General features: G+C 35.2%; 1 protein-coding gene across 5 annotated transcripts in view; it reads left to right on the forward strand.

Annotated features, from left to right (window-relative positions):
- GRIK2 (glutamate ionotropic receptor kainate type subunit 2) overlaps positions 1–24,817 on the forward strand; it is a 672,268-nt gene that overhangs the window by 407,811 nt on the left and 239,640 nt on the right. For all 5 annotated transcript variants that reach the window (XM_056124992.1, XM_056124990.1, XM_056124987.1 and 2 more), the window contains one exon: positions 24,098–24,241. In XM_056124992.1, coding sequence (XP_055980967.1) covers positions 24,098–24,241 — 144 coding nt within the window. The remainder of the gene's footprint in view (positions 1–24,097; positions 24,242–24,817) is intronic.

The raw sequence follows: 24,817 nt of genomic DNA on the forward strand, positions 1-24,817 counted from the left end.
TTAGTACAAAATTATGTACTAGATATTTTTTTAACTGGGGTCTGGCTTCTGTTAACCAAGAAAACTCAACCCAGGGGCCACCCTGATTATTATTGGGTAACTGAACTGGAAGTTCTATATAAGGTCACAATAATGTGATGATGCCTGGGTCTATGGTGTCAGGGATTACTTTGGCACTCTGACGGTGCCTCCAGGGCCACACTTCTTTGTACTCAGGGCACCGTGTGGTATCAAGGATTAATTTGGAGTCAGCTGCATTCAAGCCATGTGTTTTATGTCCTGCACTCTTCCCCAAAACTTTATCTCTCATTTTAACCATATATAAAATGATGCATCATAGTTTACTATTGTACTATTATGTTTTATACTTACAATACTAACACATCTACTACCCATGTGCTAATATTACCCCATCACTGTCCTTCGGTCCTTGGTCACCTTCTCCACACTTCCTCCAAACTCTGAAAACACAGTTCTCAGTTCAATTTATCATATCTTAGCATGTTTCTATTAGCCATTATCTGTTTCCTTTTATTGTTTTTTTTATTCTACACCATATGAGTGGGATCATTCAGTTTTTGCCTGTCTCATATGACTCACTACACATTTCATAACATCCTCCAATTCCATTCAAGTTGAAGCACATTTAATCTATGAGAAAGGGCTGAAAAATTGTATATATACGCTCCAACCTCTTTATTGACTCATTTGTTGCCTTGGATGGCAGTTGGATTTTTTCCCCAAGTCTCACCTATTATAAACAGCATTGCACTGAACATTGATGCACATGTAATTTTACGAATTAATGTTTTTTGTCTTCTTGAGATAGACACTAAGGCATGGAATTTCTGGGTCATACAGAAGTTCGATTTTTAATTTTTTGATAAGATTTCATACTGTTTTCCATAGATAACTTTTCACCATATCCTTGCCCATAATGATTAATTCTAGACTTTTCAATTTATCAACTTTTTTATATATTGATTTTTTTTATATTCTCAGTGGTATGAGTTGTTATATCTCATACTTATTTTGATTGCATTTCCTTCTTAATCAGTAATATTTTTTATTTGCTTGATAGTCATCTGTGTGTCTTCCTTGAGGAACTGTCTATTTGGCTTTTTTTCTAATTTTACTTTTTTTACTTTACACCTGAAAAGGTGATTAGAGGCTGGCTGCCCCAAATGCCTCCATCCTTCTTAGAGAACCCAGCAAGCTACTGAGAGTATCCCGCCCTCACGGCAGAGCTTGGCAAGCTACCCATGGCATACTTGATATGCCAAAAACAGTAACAAGATGGTCCTCATTCCCCTGACCCTGAAAGAGCCCCCAATATGACAGGAACGAGATGTTACTGGCACACACTCTAGCAAATCGATGAACAATGGGATGATAGTGATACAGTGATTCATTTTTTGGAATGTGGTGGTTTATTTTTCTCTTCTGGACTTTGTGAGTTCTTTAAAAGCCTTGAATATTAGCTCTTTGGGGCTGGAGCGATAGCACAGCGGGTAGGGCGTTTGCCTTGCACGCAGCCAACATGGCCAACACAGGTTCGATTCCCAGCATCCCATATGGTCCCCCGAGCACCGCCAGGAGAGATTCCTGAGTGCATGAGCCAGGAGTAACCCCTGAGCATCGCCTGGGTGTGACCCAAAAAGCAAAAAAAATAAGAAAAAGAATATTAGCTCTTTGTCAGATATATGTGTGCGAGTAACTTTCCTCATTTAGTAGGATGTCTTTTGATTTTAGTAATTGTTTTTCTCACAGTACTGATGCCTTTAAAATTTGGTTGTATTTCTTTCTTTTTTACTTTGTCAGCAGAGTAGTCTCATTGAAGACTCCTCCTCTGAGGTTAAAATTCTTGGCAGTTATATTTTTACTTCCCTTCATAAAATATCACAGATTTCAATCAAGTTTGTTATAAACCTTGTGTAGAATGTGTTAAGGATATTGTTTCAGTTTTTGAAATGAGGCTTAGCCAGTTTTTCCAGCACCATATAGTGAAGAGCTTTCCCTTGTTCCACTTTCCACATTTAGCCCCTTTGTCAAAAAATGACTGAAGGTTTACCCCTGGACTCCTAAGTTTATCCCACTGATCAGAGAATCTGTCTGTATTACAGTACCATACAGTTTTGATTACTGTAATTTTGATTACAATATAAAAACAGGGAAAGCAAAGTCTTCTATCTGCCTTTTTTCTCAAGATGTGTGAATATTCTGGATAGTTTTCTGATTCCATAGAAAAATTAGAAATACTTATTTGTGGCCTTGAAAAACTCCAGAGGAATGTTGATAGGGATTGCACTAATGCTATAAATTTTAAATATTATGATAATTTTAATATCAATTCTTCCAACTCTGAAAAAGAAATATACTTACATTTTCTTTTATTTCTTGGATAATTTGTGATTTAACAAAATGTCTTTCACCTATTTCATGAAGCTGATTCCTAGTACTTAAATATTTTGGGATTGATTTTTTTTAAATTTTCTTTTCTTTTACATCATCACTTGCATAATAAGAATGAGAAAGATTCATGTGCATTGATTTCATGGTTGGATAAGGTACTATTTTTAAATGTGGTTAACTTGGATGCACAGAATTAAAATCGTCTTTTATCTGGAAGTTAGGAATGTGGCAAATTTGGATTTTCCTACTCATCTATTAAGACCTAGTTTCTCAGAAAAGAGTCGTGAGTCATTTTTAATAGTGGGATTAATTTTATACCACAAAAAAGGTCACATTTTGAAACTTTGTATAGGAATTTAATTCTATTAAAATTTAAACACTTATTAATTAAACCTTTTTTTGGTTTATTTTTGTTACCACACCATGGGCATCATTCAGGGACTACTCTAGTCTTAGTATTAGGGGTTCAGTGAGAGTGGTACTCTTAGGATTATGCTATGTCTGGGAGTATCAGGAGTCCTGGGTTCAAACCCAGGAGTTTTACATGCAAAGCATATAGTCTTACCCTATGAGTTATCTCTCTGGACCAATAAATACACTTGAATATATGTTTACGTTGCATGATGCTTCTTATATTTGAGCAAAGAACTAAAGTATCAATTAAAAATTTAAATATGGTTAGATTATTTGGTTATCCTAACAAAAAGATAAAGACTGAAATTATCAAGATAATATTTGCCTTATATGTTTCATGTACTAATTTCACACAAACTTATTATAAGTCTAATGTTTACATTATGTTTATATGCTAAGTACACATTCAATGTGTTTGAAACTTTCTTTTGGAGAGTGTGGGGAAATCAGTACTAATAATAAACATTTTTAAAAGAAATAACAAAATATCTATTATTTATTACATATTCTAATAATTCCTTAAATATTACTTCTGAATCATGTCGTTAGACATTTAATAACAGAAAATAACGAAACAATATTCCCAAGTTTCAGAAATATTTAAACCTCCATCAAAGTTGTTTTGTGCAAATGAATACATTTTGAATTACTGGTGTTCAATTTTGCTTCTAAGATCTGCTATATTTTCCTTATATTCTTTTTTCACTACAATGTTTGGTATAAATAAGTACTTAGAACAATTGTGGTTATATAAAAGCATCTCGTGATGACATGTAATTGTCAAACTGTGTTTTAAGTAAATACAGTATGTCTTTATAACCAAATGACTTCTGTGAGTGTCATCCTCTGGAGCTGAGCTGCCTGCTAATGACTATACTCTAGACAGGAAAAAAGAGAGAGAGAGAAAAAAACAACATACACATATTAGTGCTCTTCCAAATGAGCCCCATTCTTAGTGAGTGCTGCTGTAATTTTATTTAATAGCTTAGGGCTTCATTTGCAGGAAGCAGACACCATGTTAATTAACAGAACAATGCTTGTAGGAAAGCTTTAAGATACTACTTGATTAATCACTTATTCCTTTGAAAATCCAAGTTTGGAAAGTAATTCTTTATATCCCCTGATGCAATAGCTGTCAGATTGTTTGTATTTTTCCAAAAGGACCTATCTCTAGAGTAAAGGGGCACCTAGGCAATTTTTTTTCTTTAAGCAATAAATTTGGAAGTCTGATGCTAACTTTTGATTGATTTTATAAATGAGAAGTCAGCAAAATTGCCTTAATTTTAGGATTATTGAAAGTAATTCAGACAGTGCATATTATTTAGAATTCAAAGACATGTCAGGTTTTTTTAGTTATTTTTAATTAAATACTTTAAATTGCTGTTCTATCATCTCTGTGGTTTATTGGTGCATTTGTAATTTTGAAATATCACATATAATTAAAAGTGTGTTTTATTTAGCTTATTGAGCCCGGCAAGCTACCAAAAGTATCTCGCCCGCACGGCAGAGCCTGGCAAGCTCCCCGTGACGTATTCGAATTGCCAGACACAGTAACAACAAAGTCTCCAATGGAGACATTACTGGGCCCGCTCGAGCAAATCGATGAACAACGGGAGGGCCTCGAGCATTCACCAAACAATAATAACCTTAGTATTTTTTCTACCTGAGACTATTGTTATTATACAAAATATAAAGAGAAATACATTTTTTCTATAATATCACTAGATTGCAGATAATTTAAATTCATCAGTCTGTGTATTTATGAAGAAAACTATATATTTATTTAAATTAATATGAAGGCATAACTACATTTTGTCTTATACCAGGACGGTATTAGGAATATTCATAATAACAACTCATTCAGCTATAATGTGGTAGGTTTATTAATGATTATAGAAAGAACTCTTCTTAAATTTTTTTTATAATTGTAGTATATCTCACTTTTAAAGGCTGGAGCCATAGCACAGCAAGTAGGGTGTTTGCCTTGCATGCAGCTGACCCGGGGACCCGGATTCGATTCTCTCATCCCTCTCAGAGAGCCAAGCAAGCTACCTAGAGTATCCCACCGGCATGGCAAAGCCTGGCAAGCTACCTGTGGCATATTCGATATGCCAAAAACAGTAACAACAAGCCTCGCAATGGAGACGTTACTGGTGTCCACTCGAGCAAATCGATGAACAACTGGAGGACAGTGCTACAGTGCATCTCACTTTTTATTAAAATGATAGAAGTAGGGACTGGAGCAATAACACAGCAGGTAGGGCATTTGCCTTGCACATTATCAGCCTGGGTTTGATTTCTGGCATGCCATCAGGTCCTCCAAGTACCGCCAGGAGTAATTTCTGAGTAATTCTGAGTGAGGAGTAATCCCTGTGCATCGCCAGGTGTGACCCTCAAAAATAAAAAATAGATATATAATTGAAATAAACACAATACATATATGTATGGATACATATGTCAACCACTGAGAATAATAACTATGATTAAGATTGAAACATGAATAGTGAGCTGCGAAACATTTATTGAATGGTTAACACTGCTATGATAATCCATGCTTTTAATATATTAGTTTATAAATGAATATGGAGTTTTTCACATCTCTCTTTGCATGCCAATCAATACAGTTCTAGAAATGATTTTAGTGTTTTGATTTGTATTTATAGCTATATGCACTTATCGTTTGCTTCAATGGACTAAATTCTGAAGTGGAATTCACAGTCTGGCAATTTGTGCTTGACTTATCTTTCCAGATTGTTTTTCAGAATAGTACAACCATTTTTTAAAAAACACATAGCCATAAGTATTAAAATATAATAACTCACTTATGTTAAATGAGAAAATTATGATATTTCTTACCCCCAAATTTTATTGATTATGTCACCTCTGGATTAGTATATATCATCAAGAATTAAGAGTTGTCTTAAATGGTGAAAAGTTTATATGAGAGTCATCTTTTCGATAATCTTTGTTTCATAGAACACATTGTATGATTTGTATGCAAGTGAAACGAATTTCTAAAATAAATGCCTAATTTATATTGTTTAGGCATGTTATATAGCAGTAATTTATGATCATAAATTATCATAATTTTGCAGGAACAAAATAGAATCTTTGAAAGAAGATTCAGGTTCAAATATCAGATCTGTCCCTAACTGGGAAGCTTAAATTTCAGCTGCTTTAACTTATTTATAGCACAAGTTGTTAAATAAACTCAAATTAAATAATACATCTAAAGTTTTTATCACAATTCTATGTAATAGTTGTTACAGAAAGTAATCTTTGCATTGGGGAGGTGGGCAGATTCTGAGACAGTAGTAGAGAGTGGTTGACACCGGTGGAGGATGTGGTGCTAGAATTTTTATGTGCAGAACCATACCAATAACTGTTCTGTAAACCACATTGCTTAAAATAAAATGTAAAATAAAAGTAGTCTGGTTTGCTTGCAAAATATTTTCTTCTTTACTGATAAAAAACAGTATTAATTGAATATAGTTGATACTGTCCTAATCCACTTAAACTATAGCTGATGTGCTTATTGCTCCAGTTTTACATACTGTATTAGATTTTACTCACTTAACAGTTGGTCAGGAATAGTTCTTTGAATTCAATTCATTCCAAAAAGTGATTAATTATTCTTATTAGTCTGCATGACAGATTTTGCGACACCTTTCACCAGTTTTCTTAGGAGCAAAAGTGAGTGTTAGTGCTCAGGAATAAAATGTGTTGAAAATTATCACAGAATAATAAATATTTGTGTATGCAGTAAGTTCTTTTTCACAGTCCATTGAAATATGGATTTCCATAAGGTAGTTTATGTTAAAGAAGTAAAGCGAAAGAAAAAGGTCGATGAAGACTGTATACTTATAGAAGAGAGAAAGGAAGGAGTTCAGGATTATGAATGCACTTTTGCAGAAGAAATATGTGATAATCAGATTATAGATTCACTCAATAGTTATAGCCTTGCACTTTGGTCTCTTGAGTATATTCAGACACCATCAGTAACATTTGATTCAGTGTATATTTTACAGAACTCCAATATATGAAATCTCTAATCAAATTCAAGGATAAATTTAAAGAAATTCTGAATATGTCTTAACTTGAATTTGATTTTATGGCACAATTATTATTTTTTTCAATTAATAAGACTATGTTGTTATTTTTTTTAGTGCCTCACTATTTCTTTAATTTCTTTTTGTTTCTTCTGGTGATCATTTTCATTATGTTTTTTAAAACATTTTCATCATCTTGCTGCTAATTTTTCTATGGATTAGCAATTTCTTCTGGCCTTCCTCTGAGTCACTGCTATACACTAGCCTCCTTTCTTTGGCTACAGCTGTTTAGTTGTCAAATACAGCAGGTGAAGATAATCAAACTGTCCTTTCCCCTGTGTAGAGTAGCATCAATTCACCTCCTGCTCTTTGTCGACTTTGAATTAATTTCCTGAATGGCATAAGTTCCAGTAGAAACAAAATTGTTGTTATGCAGTCTTTTATGTCCTGGTTTATGATTTATAATTTGTTTCATCAAGTATACAAAAAAGTATAAATGTCAAGAGTTTACTGATACAGATTAATCAGTCATTTCTAATTTTGATGTCATTCTATTAACCTATTGACTGAAAGGCCATTGTAGAGTATTAGTTTTTCTTTGGTATTGGAATCGTCTATGATTTCTTTCTTAATAATGTTCACAGCAGTGTGCCATTATGATTTTTTTGCTCCAGTTCACATTTAGATTGTCCATGAACCTGTATAATTCACAGTAGGAGGGAGAGTGTTGATTGAAACAAAATCTTGATCCATGCACTTTGAAATGCATAGTACATACTTCTATGTTATCTCAAAATTACCCTGTTTCTCTTTTCATAAGTGTAAACATTTTGAAATAATAATGGCAATATCTTAGAAGTCATCTACATTTTTTCTATTGCATTGACTGTTTTTATATAATTATTATATGATTTTAACAACTGGAAAACTAACTGTACAGTTATCAAATGTTTTGATTATGTTTAATATATTAATTATTATTTGTTTATTTATTTATTATGAGCTGGAGTGATAACACAGCAGGTAGGGTCTTTGTCTTGCACGCAGCCGACCCGGGTTCGATTCCTCTGACCCTCTCAGAGAGACAACTAAGATGCCGAGAGAGTATCCTGCCTGGCAAGCTATCCATGATGTATTTGAAATGCCAAAAACAATAACAACAAGTTGCACAATGGAGATGTTACTGGTGCCCACTCGAGCAAATCGAGGACAGTGCTACAGTGCATATTAATTAATTAATTCTATATGTATAGTTTTTCTAACCATCTTAATTTTGTAATGAAAAGATAAAAGTATTTACATTCCCCTTAAAGGAAACTAAAGCCTAGTATTGTATTAGTCAATATCCTTAGAAATCTAGCACATTAAATTTACGTAAAATTATAGCAAAAGAAAACAGAGTGGTCTCTTATTTGTAAAGTACACAAATGTGTTTATTTAAATAAATGTATTTATTTAAATACAGTTGTATAAAAGGGCTGGAGCAATAGCACAGCGGTAAGGCATTTGCCTTGTGCACTGCCGGCCAGGCAGCCAGCCGAGCTGGGCTCAATTTCTCCACAATTCTTCTGCCCCTCTTGGAGAGCCTGGCAAGCTACTGAGAGTATCTCGCCTGCATGGCAAAGCCTGGCAAGCTACCCGTAAAGTATTGTATATGCCGAATACAGCAACAACGAGTCTCATGATGGAGACGTTATTGGGCCCACTCGAGCAAATCGATGAATAACGGGAGGACAGTTCTATAGTGCTACAGTGTATAAAAGGACACAAGGGAAGTTGTAAATAGCCTTCTTTCTATTCCTCAGTCTCCCTTTTTGTTGATTTTGGCTCATTCTTAGAGATTTAAAAGTAGATTCAAGGTTTACATCCACCTGTTTTCAAAAGAAAAAAATGCTTTTTCCCCAAATATTCTTTCAGAAGAAATTAGCTTAAATTATGAATCAAGTTTGTGTCATTTTGCCATGTATAAAGTAGTGATTAATATGAGAGTTCATACAACAGGAGCTAGGAGATTGAGGCAAAGAATTAATTTGAGAGATAACAAACTCTACGCAACAAAAAGAGATGCATAACAGTTAACACACTAGTCCCAGCCAAGATATTGCTTGAGTTATTCAGAAAAATAGTCCTAGTCTTATTTAGTCTTTTTTAGTTTCCTGTTCAACTCTTTAGGTCTTCAACTTACACAATTTCTAAAATAAAATGATGTCAGAAAGACAAAAATAAATACTGGATGTCATCACTTACAATCTGTGGTATATACAATAACATAGCAAGAGAATGAAAGATACTATAGGTCGCCAAACCCTTGGTCTAAGATTAGCACTGTAGCACTGTCCTCTCGTTGTTCATCAATTTGCTGAGCAGGCCCAGTAACGTCTCCATTGTGAGACTTGTTGTTACTGTGTTTGGCATATCAAATACGTCACGGGGAGCTTGCCAGGCTTTGCCCTGCTAGCGAGATACTCTCGGTAGCTTTCCAGGCTCCCTGAGAGGGGCAGAGAAATCAAACTCAGGTCGGCCAAGTCGGCTGCATGCAAGGCAAACGCCCTACCACTATGCTATCGCTCCAGCCCTTATCAATGTCTAAATCTCATATTAGAAAAAATCACTTGGTTAGCAACATAAAAATCAAATTGAATTCATAGCATCAAAAAGTAAATATAAGTAGTGTTAATGAATGAATTTATGAATTCAAAAGTTAATTTGAACTCTCGATATTGATAGTTGGTTATGAACAATCAGAAAATAATACTTTCTCTTGATATTTCCTCATCTCTAAATCAATAGAAGCTCCAAATGTAGTATAAACAAATAAATAAATAAAAGCACATAACATTTAACAGGACCTAAATTATTGAGGCTATTTCATTATTGCCAGAGAGTTCATTAACAATTCCATCAATACAGCATGGTTCATGGACATTAGAAGGAAATTCATGGAACATTTTAAAAGAGAATGAGATATCTCGATGGACTGATTTTAATGGAAAAAATTTAATTAGGTAAGAATAATTACATTAGTGAAAAGAAACTTTTAATTGAAAACCTGTTAGTATTTGTTAAACTTGCTTCACAGCTGTCCCTTAATAATTTATTTTTAAGAAATAAAGCTTTTTTAAACATGGTGTTTGAGAACCATCTAAACATTTTGAGTTTGTATGTAAATATTTAAAGCCATTTAAATAGAAAGTGTGGCAGTAAAAACAAAAAGGAATTTCTGCTTGAGAAATGGTGAATTTTAAATATACATATATGCATATGTACATATAAGAAAGGAAATATAGAGAAAATATTCACAGTAGATTTATAAATTTTGTGGAATGAACTCAGTGATCTTTTAAAACTTTTACATTTGTCGCTTAAAAATACCACAAACCAAATTTCATACCTTATAAAGAGCTAAAGATTTCTTATTGGAAATGATGCTGTTTGTAAATTAACGTGTTCAGCATTAGAAATAGTGACAGCCAATAAGAATTCTTGCGAGAATGAAAGCCTAAAATTATGTACCATAATTCATCAAAGCCAATGAAAGCTCTCAGTCAAAATGAACAGTTCACCAGTTTATTGGGTCTCTTGTTATTCAGAATAGTTAACTGTTACTATTTATTTATTTATTTATTTATAGTCTAGGGATCTTCTAAGTAGTGCTTAGGAAGGATGAGAATTACTCCCAGTGATACCTGGCCAATAGCACCAGCATTGCAATGCAAGGGCTCAGTAATGGGGTGCAGCTGTGGCACCAGAGACTTTTAGGGCTACCCTCTGCAGTGCTCTGTAGATCATATGGTACAGGGATGGCGCTTGCATTGAGCATAGGTGCCCTACTGTTCTTTTTTTGCAGCATCTAGCAGTTATTATATTGGAATTAGGGTGAGAGGGGATAAGCTTAAGCCATCGTGCACTAAGTTGAAGAGAGAACATTTTTTCAGATTCACATATTCACAGGAACATCCAACAAAGGAATCTGCTACACATGGCACAAATCCTGTTCCAGGACAAACCTTTTCTGAATCCCAGAAGCACTATCATCCTGTATCATTCATTATTTTATCTTCAAATTTTTGCTAATTTATTTTTTTTTTACTAAATCCATTAGTTTGGCTGTAAGACTGAACCCAATACATTCTTTTTCTTTCTCCTTCTTTATCTTTCAAGTTTTTATCCATTTTAGCCTTAGGATGCTGAATGCCTGCCACACAGGGAGAGACAAGATTCAAATTCTTGTGGAAGGACTTTCACCATTAGTTTCTGGAATATCCTGGAATTCAGGAATCTCTCTGGCTACTTAAAAAAAAGGGAAATATAAACATATTTACTTTCTAACTGTAAAAGGAAACAAAAATGATAAAAATTGTTGTCTTCTTTGTATCTTATTCAAATATTGGTTTGTCTCTTATTCAAATGGGCTGCAGCGATAGCACAGCGGGTAGGGCATTTGCCTTGCACGAGGCTGACCTGGGTTCAATTCCTCCGCCCCTCTTGGAGAGCCCGGCAAGCTACCAAGAGTATCTCGCCTGCACGGCAAACCCTAGCAAGCTCCCTGTGACGTATTCGATATGCCAAAAAACAGAAACAACAAGTCTCACAATTTGTTGTGAGACATTATTGGTGCCCACTCCAACAAATCGATAAACAATGGGACGACAGCGCTACAGAGCTACTACTAATGTGGATACAAAATTTAATGACAATCAATCTAAAGCAAGAAAATATATATATATTCGGTAGATTTTATTGTACAGGCAGGAATTTTAGACAATATGAAAAGACAAATATAACATAGAAAAGACCAATTTTTATTTGCCTTACTAATCATTGTGTGCATGTGTGTTTGTGTTTGTGTGTGTGTTGAAGGGTGGGATTACACCAGGAAATATTTAGGGCTTATCCTGCTCTGGACTCAGGGATCTCTCTTGCTGGCGCTCTGGGGACTATATAGGTTGCTGAGGAATAAACCTGGGTCAGCTACATGCAAGTCAAATATCCTGCTAACTGTGTTATATTGCTCTGGCCCCTTATTATTTGATTTTATTAGTATTTTTAAATGTTTAATCAGAAGTATATTAGGTGTACAGAATATAAAAAATATGAGAATTATAAATAAATTAAGATTATCATTGTAATATGAAGATCTATTTGAAATCAGGATGAAATGTGAATTTTCTAAGAATGCAAATATAAATCACAAGGCATCATAAAATCTTTCTGAATCTAGTCCCTCTTTTTATATATAAGGAGACTGATTATCAGAAAAAATGGTGGGTGTGGGGGGACAAATATGTCAGGATCACTTATCTACCATGGTATAATCTTTCCAAAGGCAGGCCTTACTTTCAGTACCAAATTCATGGCACTATGGCAGTTTGCCACTTTTATTTATTCTTAAGTTCTGAACTTCTCAGGTGATGTGTGCTTAATTTTTTTAAACTCTGAACTATGACAATGTGTACACCACCCCTCACTCACCCCTTAGCAGGGAGTGAGTTGCTGTATGATCATTTTTTCCTGCTCCCTCTTCTTCTAGACCTTGATTTGCTTTCTTAAACAGCACGGAGCCTGTTCCCTCATTTAGGCAAACAGTGGGTGCAGAAGAGTTGGAACATTATACTTTCTAAACTGGTTCCTTGTTTTGGATGTTGTCCATGTCAAAGAGATTGCCACTCTCTGGCGATCATCTCATCATCATCATCATCATCATCCTCATCATCATCATCATCATCATCATCATCATCATCGAACACCTGCCTATGCACTAAGTGCCAGGGATTGTGTAAACTGCTTTAATGCGTTATCACATGCAGTCTGTGTAGTCCACACAGCTGCTAGTAACGAATTCTGCTTCAGTGTAGTACAAAGAGCCAGCAACAGTGAAAGCATAATGGCAGCTGCAATGTAACTGAGAGAATTGTCTCTGACAATTGGCTCCCAGCACGGTCTGGGGGCATTTCTTCATCAGCTCCTCCGTTCAGCTAATATCCACAGAGCACCTGCTCTGTGCAGGGCATAGGGCTCGGTGCAGTATGCCAGATGAATGAGTGAACACTAAGCTGCCTTCCATGTGTGACCCTCACCAGAGCTCAGAGGGTGAGATGATTCTCTATCCCATTTAAACTGGTGCTGACTCTGCAAAGGAGCTCCAGATGTTAGAATTCATCTCTTTCACCACCATTCTTAATATTCATATTGTGAAATTGAAGAATATCATTGCTTCTCTTTTGAACATTGTTTTTAAAGTGATTTTTCTAGTAAAGAAGTGACATGGCAAATCTCTTCTTTTCCCCTTCAGTTATAAAATGAGAAAACCAGGCAAGGGGAATTAAAATATTTCTGATAGTTTTAGATGAGATTAAGTCAATAAAAATGTTAGCATTTATAAACTTAAATTCTATTTATTAGACATGCTGCACTTTGTGTTTTGCTCTGCACTTCACATGGGGATTCAGAAATGAGCAGAATCTGAGACATAGGAGTTCTGGAATGGATCTGCCACCTGCCAGCTAGCATTCAGATCTCAAAGGGGACCTGCCTGCACTTACTTAATGGAAAGATAAATGTGTTCACAGAACTGTTACTATAAATTCATTTAGAAATGGGACAGAGGCTGCATTCACAGTCCTTCCAGGTCTAAGCTTGGCAGATTTGGTTCACTGTACCTCTGGGAGCTAATACAGTGTAGCTCGGTGGCAAAGTGTGATTGCTATCCAGAGTTCCCTAGTACCTATTACTTTTATAGGTTAAATGAGCATTTTGGTTGAATCCACCAATTTATCAAAAAAAAATTTTTGTACACGGCAATATAAGGTATATTGCAAAGGGCTTTTAGAAATAGTATGATTCAAAAGATGCTTGTGTTTTATTTTTTTTTAATTTATTCATTGAATCAATGTGAGAACAGTTACAAAACTTTCAGGTTTAAGTCTCGGTCATACAATGATCAAACATCCATCCCTTCACCAGTGCATATTTTCTACCACCAAGAACCCCAATATACCATTCCACCCCTCCCTGTGCCTGTGAGGCAGATGATTTCCACTTAACTCTCTGTCTACTTTGATTACATTCATTATTTCAACAAAAGATGCACCATTATTATTTGGAATTTTCCCCCAACAATCAAACCTGCTGAAAAGGCATCATGAAATAATTTGTTTTCTATTGCTGGTTATGAAGACTATATGATTTTGGATTCTGAATTAAGTCTGGAGGGATTTCTTCCAAAAGACAAATAGTTCCGAGATTGGTTTGTGTGCATCTGGGTCCATGGCCATGCCGGAGAGCCGCTCATGGGGGGCAACTCGTGGTCTTGGCAGGGGAAGAACGATGTGCCCATTCCGCACCCCATCCCATGAGGCTGCAGTTTCCCCGTAAGTGCCAGCTCATACCTGGCTGTCCAATAAGCTCTGAGGAGACGGCCACCATGCCCACTGAGGGCAGGGGGAATGGCAGAAGAGACAGACACCCTTTCCCTCTGGGGGGGGGGGAGGGGACACAGCACCATAGTTTAATGCATAGTCCATTCATATTTCTGCCAGAAGCTGCTGGGTTCCAAATGGTCCATGTGCCTCTGGGTCCATTCCATGGTGGGGGCCACTCGTGGTTTCGGCAGGGCAAGAAGGACATGTTGATTCCACCCTCCATCCCATGAGGCTGCAGTTGCCCCATCACCACCGGCTCATACCTGACTCAGATGCTTGTGTTTTAAAAAGGAAAACTAAAAGATAAGAAAGCATAGAGATGTTTAGAGTGTTATTTTAACTAGAGTTTACAGTTAAGAAAGATGATACAAATCAGTGGTTTTGTTTTATTTTGTTTTTGCTTTTTTGGTCACACCCAGCAAGGCTCAGGGGTGCTCCTGGCACTGCACTCAGAAATTATTCCTTGAAGTGCTCAGGGAACCATATGGGATGCTTGGGATTGAAACCAGGTCAGCCACATGCAAGTCAAACTCTCTACCTGCTGTACTATGGCTCCAGCACCAGAGCAGTGGCTTTTATTTTGTGAGGATTCTAGATACTTCTAGAATAAAAGGAAATCCATGAACTGTCTTGTAGACATTTTTTAATTATTTTCTTTCTTTAATTTTTAGTAGCTCTATTGGAATAAAAATTTTATACAAAATGTCTATATTTCAATTGTGCTTTATAATAAGTATCAACATGTCAAATCAAGGTTTCACCATTACAATCAAAATTAGAAGATGAGACCAGAGACACAGTACAATGGGCAGGGTACTTGCCTTTCACATGACATTGTGCTTCATCCCCTGTACCACATGTGATCCCATGAACCCCAGAAGGAGTGACCCTTGAGTGAAGAGCCAGGAGTAAGTCCTGAGCACCACCAGCTGTGGCCCCCCAAAAACAGAAGAGCAAAATAAAATTTCAACATATCATCATTCTTAAATTACTAATTTTAGAAATAAATTATTATATACAAAAATATATTTGTTTGGTGCCAAGCCAAAATGACTCAAATAGTCAAAATGTACTAAAATAGGATGGTTTTGTCACGGATGTAACTCTTCTTGGCATAATAGTGAAATTGGTAAAAGCTGTGCTTAAATTTTTCCCAGGAAAAATTCAATGGCAGTACCAACATGATGCCTTTTCACTGGGGAAAAATATTTCTGACATAATTTTGCTAAGAATATTATAACTTCTAAGTGATTTTTATACCATTGTTAGTTCCTATGATTTTATGTAACACCAAATTATTCACTTGCAACTATTAGCTTCATGGATCATACAAATTAAAACATTTTTATAACTTCTATAACATACTTCTCAGAGATTTACAAAATAGATGTTTAATGAAGATTATCGAAGTGATCAGAAACAGGAAAAAAATATGCCACCTACCATAGATAGACTTGGTAGTTACTGCTTGCTACAAGATTCTTCTGTAAATAAAATCTAAGAATGTCAAAATATATTTTAACTATTCACAACATTCATCATTATTCCTGATGTTGTATGTTTGAATTATGTTTCAATTTATTAATTAAAATCTGAAAATAGTAGTTTCGCTTATCATTTTGAGTGTTTGAGAAAATAATTTCCTTGATCCTTCAGTTATTTAGTAGGTCTATTTTGGAACCACACCTGGCAGTGTGCAGGACTTATTCCTGTTTCTACACTCAGGAAATCACTCTTGATGGTGCTAAGGGAATTCTGTGCCTTGTGCTTCAAACCTAGATCAGCTACTTGAAAGACAAAAACATTATCCACTGTATTATCTATCTAGTTCTACTTTATTTAAAACATTTTGGGCCTGGGTATAGTTCAGCAGTCGAAAACTTGTCTTAAATGTATGAGACTTTGGTTTTTATTCCTGGTACCAAAATATTAAAAAAGAAACACTGTTTAGAGAACTTTTACCAAAACAAAAAATCAAAGCAAACATATGTTTCACTGTTATTTAAATTTTTTAGAGTTTTTATTAGGTATGCTTATTAAGAAAAAAATGGTTTACAAAGTTATTCACAATAGAATTGTTTTAGAAACAATATTTCAGTACCAGTCCCACAAACAATGTCCCCTCCCTTCTACCAAGATCCTCATGTTTCTTATTACCCCAGGCCTGCTCACTTGGCAGGCGTATTTCAAACTTATTTCATATAACTTGGTCCAATAAACTTAAATGAATGGCAAATAGAATTATCAGAGAACAAATAAATAAAAGTTAATTACTGATTAAAAATAGTTTCAATTCTACAGATTCCCAAAGTATTTACCTGTCCACGAGGATCTGTAAAGTTCCTTCAAATATATCAGTCATTAGCTTATTTATGACAGACAATGGAGCATCGAGTAGCTAAAGCAATCTCAGTGGCAATAATTCATTCATAGAAATTCACCTTTGTCATTCTTCTACTAAATCTCTGTTTTATACTAGGTTTAAGGTAAACCTAGAAATAAATTTGTGAGATAATGTATGCTTAAAATATATTTGACTGCAGCTTTCCTGACCTTATCTTTAAAAAGATCACTTGATTTACTGAAAAGTATAAGACTGTATTGTACAAGTCTGGAGGTTTCTAAAACAAGTTTTTGGCTGACATGCAATCTTTATAGGTTAACTAACTTAGTTTGGAAGGAAAAGTTGTGCTTCAATCTAGTTTGAGGTCAGCACTCCAGAGGGTTTCTAGGCTCTGTATCACTCAGTTGTATTTATACCTATCTAGCTTGCAATTCCTTCTCCTGGGCTATATTTTTTGAACAAACTGTTATAATTCTATTAAGATTATGACATATATACATATATACATATATATTTGAATAATCTTGAAAAAGGGATAATATGATACATTTTCTTGTCTTCATTATCTACTTGCTTTACTCTAATTGTTTATCTGTTGATTTTGAAGTTTAGGATATGAGTGGCTACAATCTTGTATCCCTCTTTTAATGTATTTTAACAACCAAATTATATGTGTATCTCATTTTTATGTAAATTTTTAATTGCTATTACATTTCATGATTTTTTTGAGATAACTATGAGGTATAGAGAAAAGAAAGAATATGACTTGGAAGTCAATGAACATTTGTTTGTAAGTGAGATAAGGCATTTGGGACATAATTATGAGATTTTAAGCAGAACAAACAAAATATGATGACTGTCAAAAATATGAAGCAGAGGCTTGGAGTGATAGTATAGTGGGTAGGGTATTTGCCTTGCTCGCAGCTGACCAGGGTTCAATTGCCGACATACCATATGGTCCCCCAAGCACTGCCGAGAGTACTTCCTGAGTTCAGAGCCAGGAGTAACCCCTGAGCATCACAGGGTGTGACCCAAAAAGAAAAAATATGAAGCAAAGTGATTTCTTTCTTTTTTTAATGGTTTCATTGGGTATTTGGCTTATAAGAGGAAGATGATTATGACAATTCAGAGAGTGGTCTTAAGATATAGACCTTGCCTGAGTTTTGTTTCTATGTTTTGTTTTTAAGTTTTTCCACTAGAGTCTTGTGAATGATAATCAGGATGGGTTTGCTAAGACCGAGGCTCTGCCTGCGACTTCTGAATTTCATCTCTCAGGGTGATGAGTTCTTGAAAGAATTACTTTTACTTTGTTAAGATTCAATTTTCTCTTCTCTAAAATGGCACTAGCTTTATCAAATAAAATACATTTTGCTGGTAATTCATAATAATTCTTTTAACTTTATTTAAACACTATGGTCTATAAAGTTATTCATAGTGCAATTGTTTTGGGCATTTGATGTTTCAGCACCAATCCCACCACCAGTGTGACCTTGCCTCTACCATTATCCCCAGTTTCTCTCCCAGCCACATTATCTAAAGTAATTCATTTTGCATTGTTTGTTACAACTTAATGGCTAATGGTTTTATCAAAAAATACTTTAGTAAAAGAAAATTTGTGAAAATTGTTATGTCTCACAATGGGGTTATAAAAAAAAACATTGTCTGAAGAAATACTCAGCTTTTTCATGCTTCTTGAGCCTTCCATGTTATTGTTTTTGTTTATTGAGCTTAGTTGCCTTATACTACTTTCACATCTAATTTGGTGTGCTCCTACTGGGGTGTCTGTTTTGTGGAATTTTGAGGTGTCACACAGCCATGTATATTATTGTGTACCTCAGGAACTACAGGATCTATAGTACTAGATTGATGAGCTGTAGTGGCTTGAATTGGTTTGCACCTCTTCAAAGATTAGTCATGAATCTGTAAAGCTGGACTGTTGTTTACTGTTAGCATCTGTGAGATGTGGTATCTGAAGGGGATTGACAGTATGGGGTGCTGGAGAGGTTGCCCAACTCCATTCCGAGAAGAACAAAGTGTTTTCAGTCCATGAACTGGTGTACCTGGAACTTTTTGTTTGCGTGTCATCTTTGCAGAGAATAGTCATGAAGCAGTGAAGTTGAACTACAGGCATATAAGTGGCTGTGTGGTGTGTATGCGGCTGCTGAAGTTTTGGTAGGGTTGGGACTTGACATGCCCTCCTCTTGAGGACCACCCAGAGTTTTCAGCTCAAAAGTTAGTGTACCCATGAGTTTTAACATCTTGGCTTATGTTTCTTATAAGATAGCCATGAAGCTGTGAAGTTGGCCTGTTGGCAGTGGCTGTGGTATTTGGATCTAAAATACATTTAAAAAAATGGTGAGAATTAGTATGTCATAAGGACATAGTTGCAATGCATAGAATAACATGCAATGTAACTTTTTAGTAATATTGACAAAAATCATGTCAACGGAATTAGCCTATGTTAACCTAGTGAATGCCAAAATTAAAGGCAAAGTGTTAAAAAAGTTTTTCCTGTCTTGTAAGGAAACTAATTTAACACTTCCTGCAAAACTGGATTTTAAGATTTTGTATTCCAAAGCTGTAGATTGTTCATGAAACTTTGAATCAGTCCATCAAATCTGAATAAGAATCTATATGGAAAGATTCTTGGAGAAGTGTTCATTTCATGGAGGTTGTTTGTGTTCGTTTGTTTTCACAATACTCCATCTTTATATTCTGGCTTATAAAATCTCATTTGATAGATCTGCTATGAATCTTATGGCCTTTCCTTTGTGTTTAAGTTCTGTTTCTGATCTTGTTGCTTTTAATATTCTGTCTCTATCTTTGGCATTTATCATTCTGATGATAATGTATCTTGGTATTTTCTGTTTTTGCTGGGACCTTTCTGGTCTCTTGGATCTTGGTGCCTACACTCAATTCTTGGAATTCTTATCTATGATTTTGTTAATTTATCATGGTTCTTCATAGAATTTTCCTTCTTGTTCTTTGGGACTCCAGTGGTTCTTATACAGTTACTCTTGAACTCATCTGGTAGTTCTCTGTTGTGCTATTTGTTTCTTTTTAGGTTATTTTTTATCAATTCTCTTGTTTTTTAGCAGTTTCCTACAGCACATTGTGGAGCTCCTTTCTCTTTCCCTCAGCAGATATTATTCTGCAACTCAGACCTTCTATTGAGTTTTTTAAAAAATATATAACCTACTATACTTTTTATTTCTGTCACTTCTAATTGGAATTTTCTCATTTTGCCTTTTTCACTGATGGAACTTGGTGGGATTCTTCCCCATTATGTTTGCTATGATCCTGCTGTGCTGAGAGTGAATGTTTGTAGTTAGCCTCTGTAGGAGTCTCTGAAGGTGATTAGAATTAGGTTCTTTTCCTTCCCTATCTGTCTTCAACCAGTGACAGGAGGTAAAAGCATGCTCAGTGTGAGGTGTGATGATTAGAGCTGTTTCATAGCCATGGCTTCAGGAAGTATGGGAGGGAGCCTCCTACAATTGCAGAGGGTGGGTGGGGAGGCAGCTGGCACCAGCTGGAAAAGAATGCAATCCCCCTCTATTTCCAAAAAGGCTCCAGGGATGTCACTGGGATAGTAACCTCACTGGGAAGGTTGGAGAAGCAAGCAGAGAGCTAAGATGTTGAGGTGATCTGCTGAGATGTTGAAGGGTGGGCATCTGATTAACATTAGTAATTTCTTTAATGAATTGATACCATCCACTGTAGCATTTCATGTTTGTGACTTTATGTTCCTTTATATTACAGTGAAGTTTTATTGTTATTATTTATTGCTTATCAATACAGAGGAATTTATCTAAGTACTTATTGATTTTTTTACATTTAATAATTTCAAAATTATTAAAAGTATTTTGGTTAAATTAAGGTATGAACGGAAGATTGGACAGATGGATTTAGACTCTGAATAGAGTGTCTATTTCAAGTTTATCTTAACTTTTATGTGCTGTTACTGTATTCTGGTGACTTAACAACTTTGTACTTCAGTTTCCTATTTGATTCAAACTCAGTAAATTTCCAACTGGAAAATGTGCAAATGAAAATTATTTTAAGAGATAATGTGGACTTACAAAATACTGTTGAATGTAACCTAATAATGTTACTAAAATAAGATAAATGTTCAAGCATATGAATTCTATGGAAATAAGAAAAATTTAAAACATTAGTTTTCAATGCTGGGGGAATAGTACAAATGGTACAGCATAAGCGTAGCCTTATCATGTCCTGAGTTTAATGTCAGGTACCACATGGTCCACAAGGATACTGGAGTATCCAAGGACCCTACTGAGGACACTGGGGATGTATCTGATAAAATAAAACACTAAATTCTAGATTTTTCCTGAGAACATTTATGGGTGGTATCATTTACATGTGTACAGTTTTGTAAAACAAAGCAAATAGAATATTTGGATGTCAAGTAAAAATGAATGAAAACTTCATATTTTCATGTAAAACAGTCTAAAAGAAATACCAGAAAGCAACCAAAATTAATGAAAATATAGAACAGGATTAGAAATCCCCTTGGTTGTTTTGTTATAACTCAATATATTTTGCATTAAAATACAAGAAATAAATTGATAAGCAACTTTTAAACTTTTGACAATTTTTCTCAGGTGGTGTTTTTATAGTTTCACTAATATTACCTTCCTTTTATATTTGCATTTAAAACCACAGCTATTATGCCAGAGAGATAGTATAGTGGCTGGGGCTCTTGTTTTGCCTGTGGGCAACTCAAGTTTGATCCTTGACACTACATATGGTCTCTTGAGCACCTCCAGGAGTGGTTCCTGACTGCAAGCCAGGAGGAAGCACCGAGGACAGCCAGGTGTAGCCCCAGAACAACAATAACAGCAATAACAAAACCAAATAAAATACCCATACTCGCTGGGAACAGAATAGCTAATTGAGTCTGGTCCATTTCAATACTTAGCTATTGTGACTTTGGTTAGTTACTTAAATTTGAACCTTGATCTTGTGCAAATGTTTGTATAAGGAGAACAACAACAGTATTTTTATTCATGAGAATTAAATAAGATAAATGTTAAAGTTAAACCCTCATAAAAATGTATACTACATTGGGGCTGGAGTGATAGCACATCACCTAGGGCATTTACTTTTCATTCAGCCAACCCAGGTTTGATTCCCAGCATCTCATATGGAAAACCCAAGCACTGGCAGGAGTAATTCCTGAGTTCATGAGCCAGGAGTAACCTCTGTGCATTGCCAGTTATGACCCAAAAAGCAAAAAAAAAAAAAAAAGATATATATATAATAGTTTATATTAGAAGTATAATTATATAGAATACTATATTTAGCATCATAATACATTCAATTTAGTGTCTACTTGACTATTTTCAAAATACAAGTTTTTATAATTATTTAAAGTCTCATCTTGTGACTTCGAGTGTTGTATTGTTTGGGAGGGACTCCCTACCAGGCTGTGGGGTAGATGAGAGCCCTCCCTACCACAAGGGCCCCAGCCCCGGCAGCCGACCTCCACTGCCCGAGCACTGCATACTCCAGGCCACTTTCCGGACCGCACAGCAGCTTTTATAAGACACTTCCTACCCATTTATGCCTCTCAGAGACCCCAGCAAGCTACCTACCAAGAGTATCCCACCTGCATGGGCTGAGCCTGGCTAGCTTACTGTGGCATATTCGATATGCCAAATACAGTAACAACAATAGGTCTAATGCTCCTAACCCTGAAAGAGCCTCCAATTGTTGGGAAAAAAAGCAAGTAAGAAGAGGCTGCTAAAAATCTCAGGGCTGGGAGGAATAGAGATTTTACCGGTGCCTGCTCAATTAATTGAAGATCAATGAGATGACAGTGATACAGTAATACAGTGATTGTTTGGGAATTTTTTTGTATTTCTTAATTTATTTTTACTCTAATAAACAATTTATATAGGCTTTATTCTAATCTCCCTTTAAGAAGATTTCAGAAATAGTCCTTAGTAGGTTCAAATTACATGTATTTCAATTGAGGATTCTATATACAAACCATAAAATTACCTCTTACCTTCACACTGATAGAATCTGAAAATGTTTACTTATACATTTCCTAATAATATCATTTTTTAAATATTAAAATATGTCTTATATCTTAATGGCTATTTTTATGGCCACCTGCATGGTATCTGAAATAGCTTCTCCAATGTTAACTTAGGCCAGAGACAAATATCAGTGTAACTCTCATGCTCATGATGTATGCTTGTCTATTTCTCTATTTCAGTTTTCACTATGCAACCATTAGAGTGTGCAAAAATAGTGAGTTGGTATTTCTAAAATGAAGGTTATGAATCTGGACTATATTCCCCAAAGATTTATGAACTATAAAATGGTATTATTATGTTTTGTCATTGCATTGTGCTCTTTAGCTGTCTTCCATTTTATGTGGTACAGCTCCTTAGGATCTATTTGCATGAAAGATACTGTGTGTACTCATTTTGTATTGTATTGTGGCAAAAGCTATAATCTACAGGGTTCCTATTCATTTTGGAATTCATTTCACAGCTCACTAATTGTGTGAATGAGAAGAGGAAATATATGCTTTTATTCCAAAGCATGCCAAGCAGATGGCCCAAAGTTCTACATTGCTAGAGGCTCTTCAGTATTATCCCTTTTCTCTAGGTAGTGAACCTGGCATCGATCCGTCAAACACAATGTGAGGGTCCATTTAACACAGCACTTGAATCACTAGCCTCTGGTTTGTCATGACTTACAATTTTTTTTTCATCAACCTCTAAAGTGGTCAGTCATTTGAGCAGGTGCAAGAACTGTACAACTCATATTCCTTTTACTTAAGAAGCCTAAATGAACTTTTATTCAAATGGAAATTTTGCAAAAAGAAAACAGGGGATTAAGCTTTGTTTCTTGAAAAGGGATTAATACACGTATTGAGATTCAAAACTGTAGCATCCTTTCTGAAACTGAACCTTTTGAAATATTGTGTTGAAAAGACCAGGGTTTATATTGTTAGGATTTGTTTTTTATTTGAATCTCTGTCCAAATTTCTCTTTTTTCTTATTATGCAGGGAAACTGTTGACTTGTTTGTCTTTATTTCAATACAAAACTAGTCAAAATAGTTAGTAATTTCATTCATTATATGTGTGGGGGGAGGGGGAGATAGAGAAATATGGTAACCAAAGGGTAACAACTAAATAAAATAATGTCTTCAAATATTTTCAATTTTGTAGAGATACTAGAACACTGAGTAATTATATTATCACAAGAGAAAAGGAAAGATGGGTCAAACGTTCAAATGGAAGTGTTATGGTAGTAGGATCATAGATTTTACTGAAGAAACCAGAGCTTGTGGTGATACTGCTTCTGCCTTAACAAGGAAACGCTAACTAAGTGTTTCTCCTCACCCCTATCCAATTGAAAACTGCCTACCATGGGTCTCCCATGTATTGATCCGAATTTCTTTTTTCTCTGATTTCAGACTGACGCAGCTTTAATGTATGATGCTGTACATGTGGTGTCTGTGGGCGTCCAACAGTTTCCCCAGATGACAGTCAGTTCCTTACAGTGTAATCGACACAAACCTTGGCGCTTTGGGACTCGCTTTATGAGCCTAATTAAGGAGGTATGTCAAGAGTGTATCTGCCTTATTTCTTTTGTCCTCAAATGAAATGAATTAAAACACTGCCATTTTCCTAATAGGTTTGTCTTTTATTTTTTTGTTTGTTTTTTGGACTAGTGGTACTCAGGGCTTATTTTTGGTTCTGTGTTCAGTGATCACTTCTGACTGGACTCTAGGAAAAATATGGGATGCTAGTGATGAACCCTTAGTTGGTTACATGCAAGGAATGTTCCAGCCCCTTATCTTATTTTTAATTAAGCATTCTCTGGAACAACAACAACAAAAATAACATTTTATAAAATAAAGTGTGATAAAGGAGAAAACTGAATTATAAATAAATGGATAGCACTGAAATTATCTACAATTATATAAACCGATTAAACTTTGTGACTTATGGTTTGTAACATTGTTAATTTTCATCTTTCAAAATAACTTTATTTCTTTTTACTTATGTGAAGATATAGCTGTATAAATGATGTTTATTTATATTTTAGGCAACAAAGAATTCAATAAATTTTTAGCATAAAGCTCATTTGGCCTATACCACATTATAATCTATTTGTAATTCATAAAGATTGT

Source organism: Sorex fumeus, unplaced genomic scaffold (genome assembly GCF_029834395.1).
Source record: "Sorex fumeus unplaced genomic scaffold, SorFum_2.1 ptg000054l, whole genome shotgun sequence".
In the NCBI taxonomy this organism is placed as follows: Eukaryota; Metazoa; Chordata; class Mammalia; order Eulipotyphla; family Soricidae; genus Sorex; species Sorex fumeus.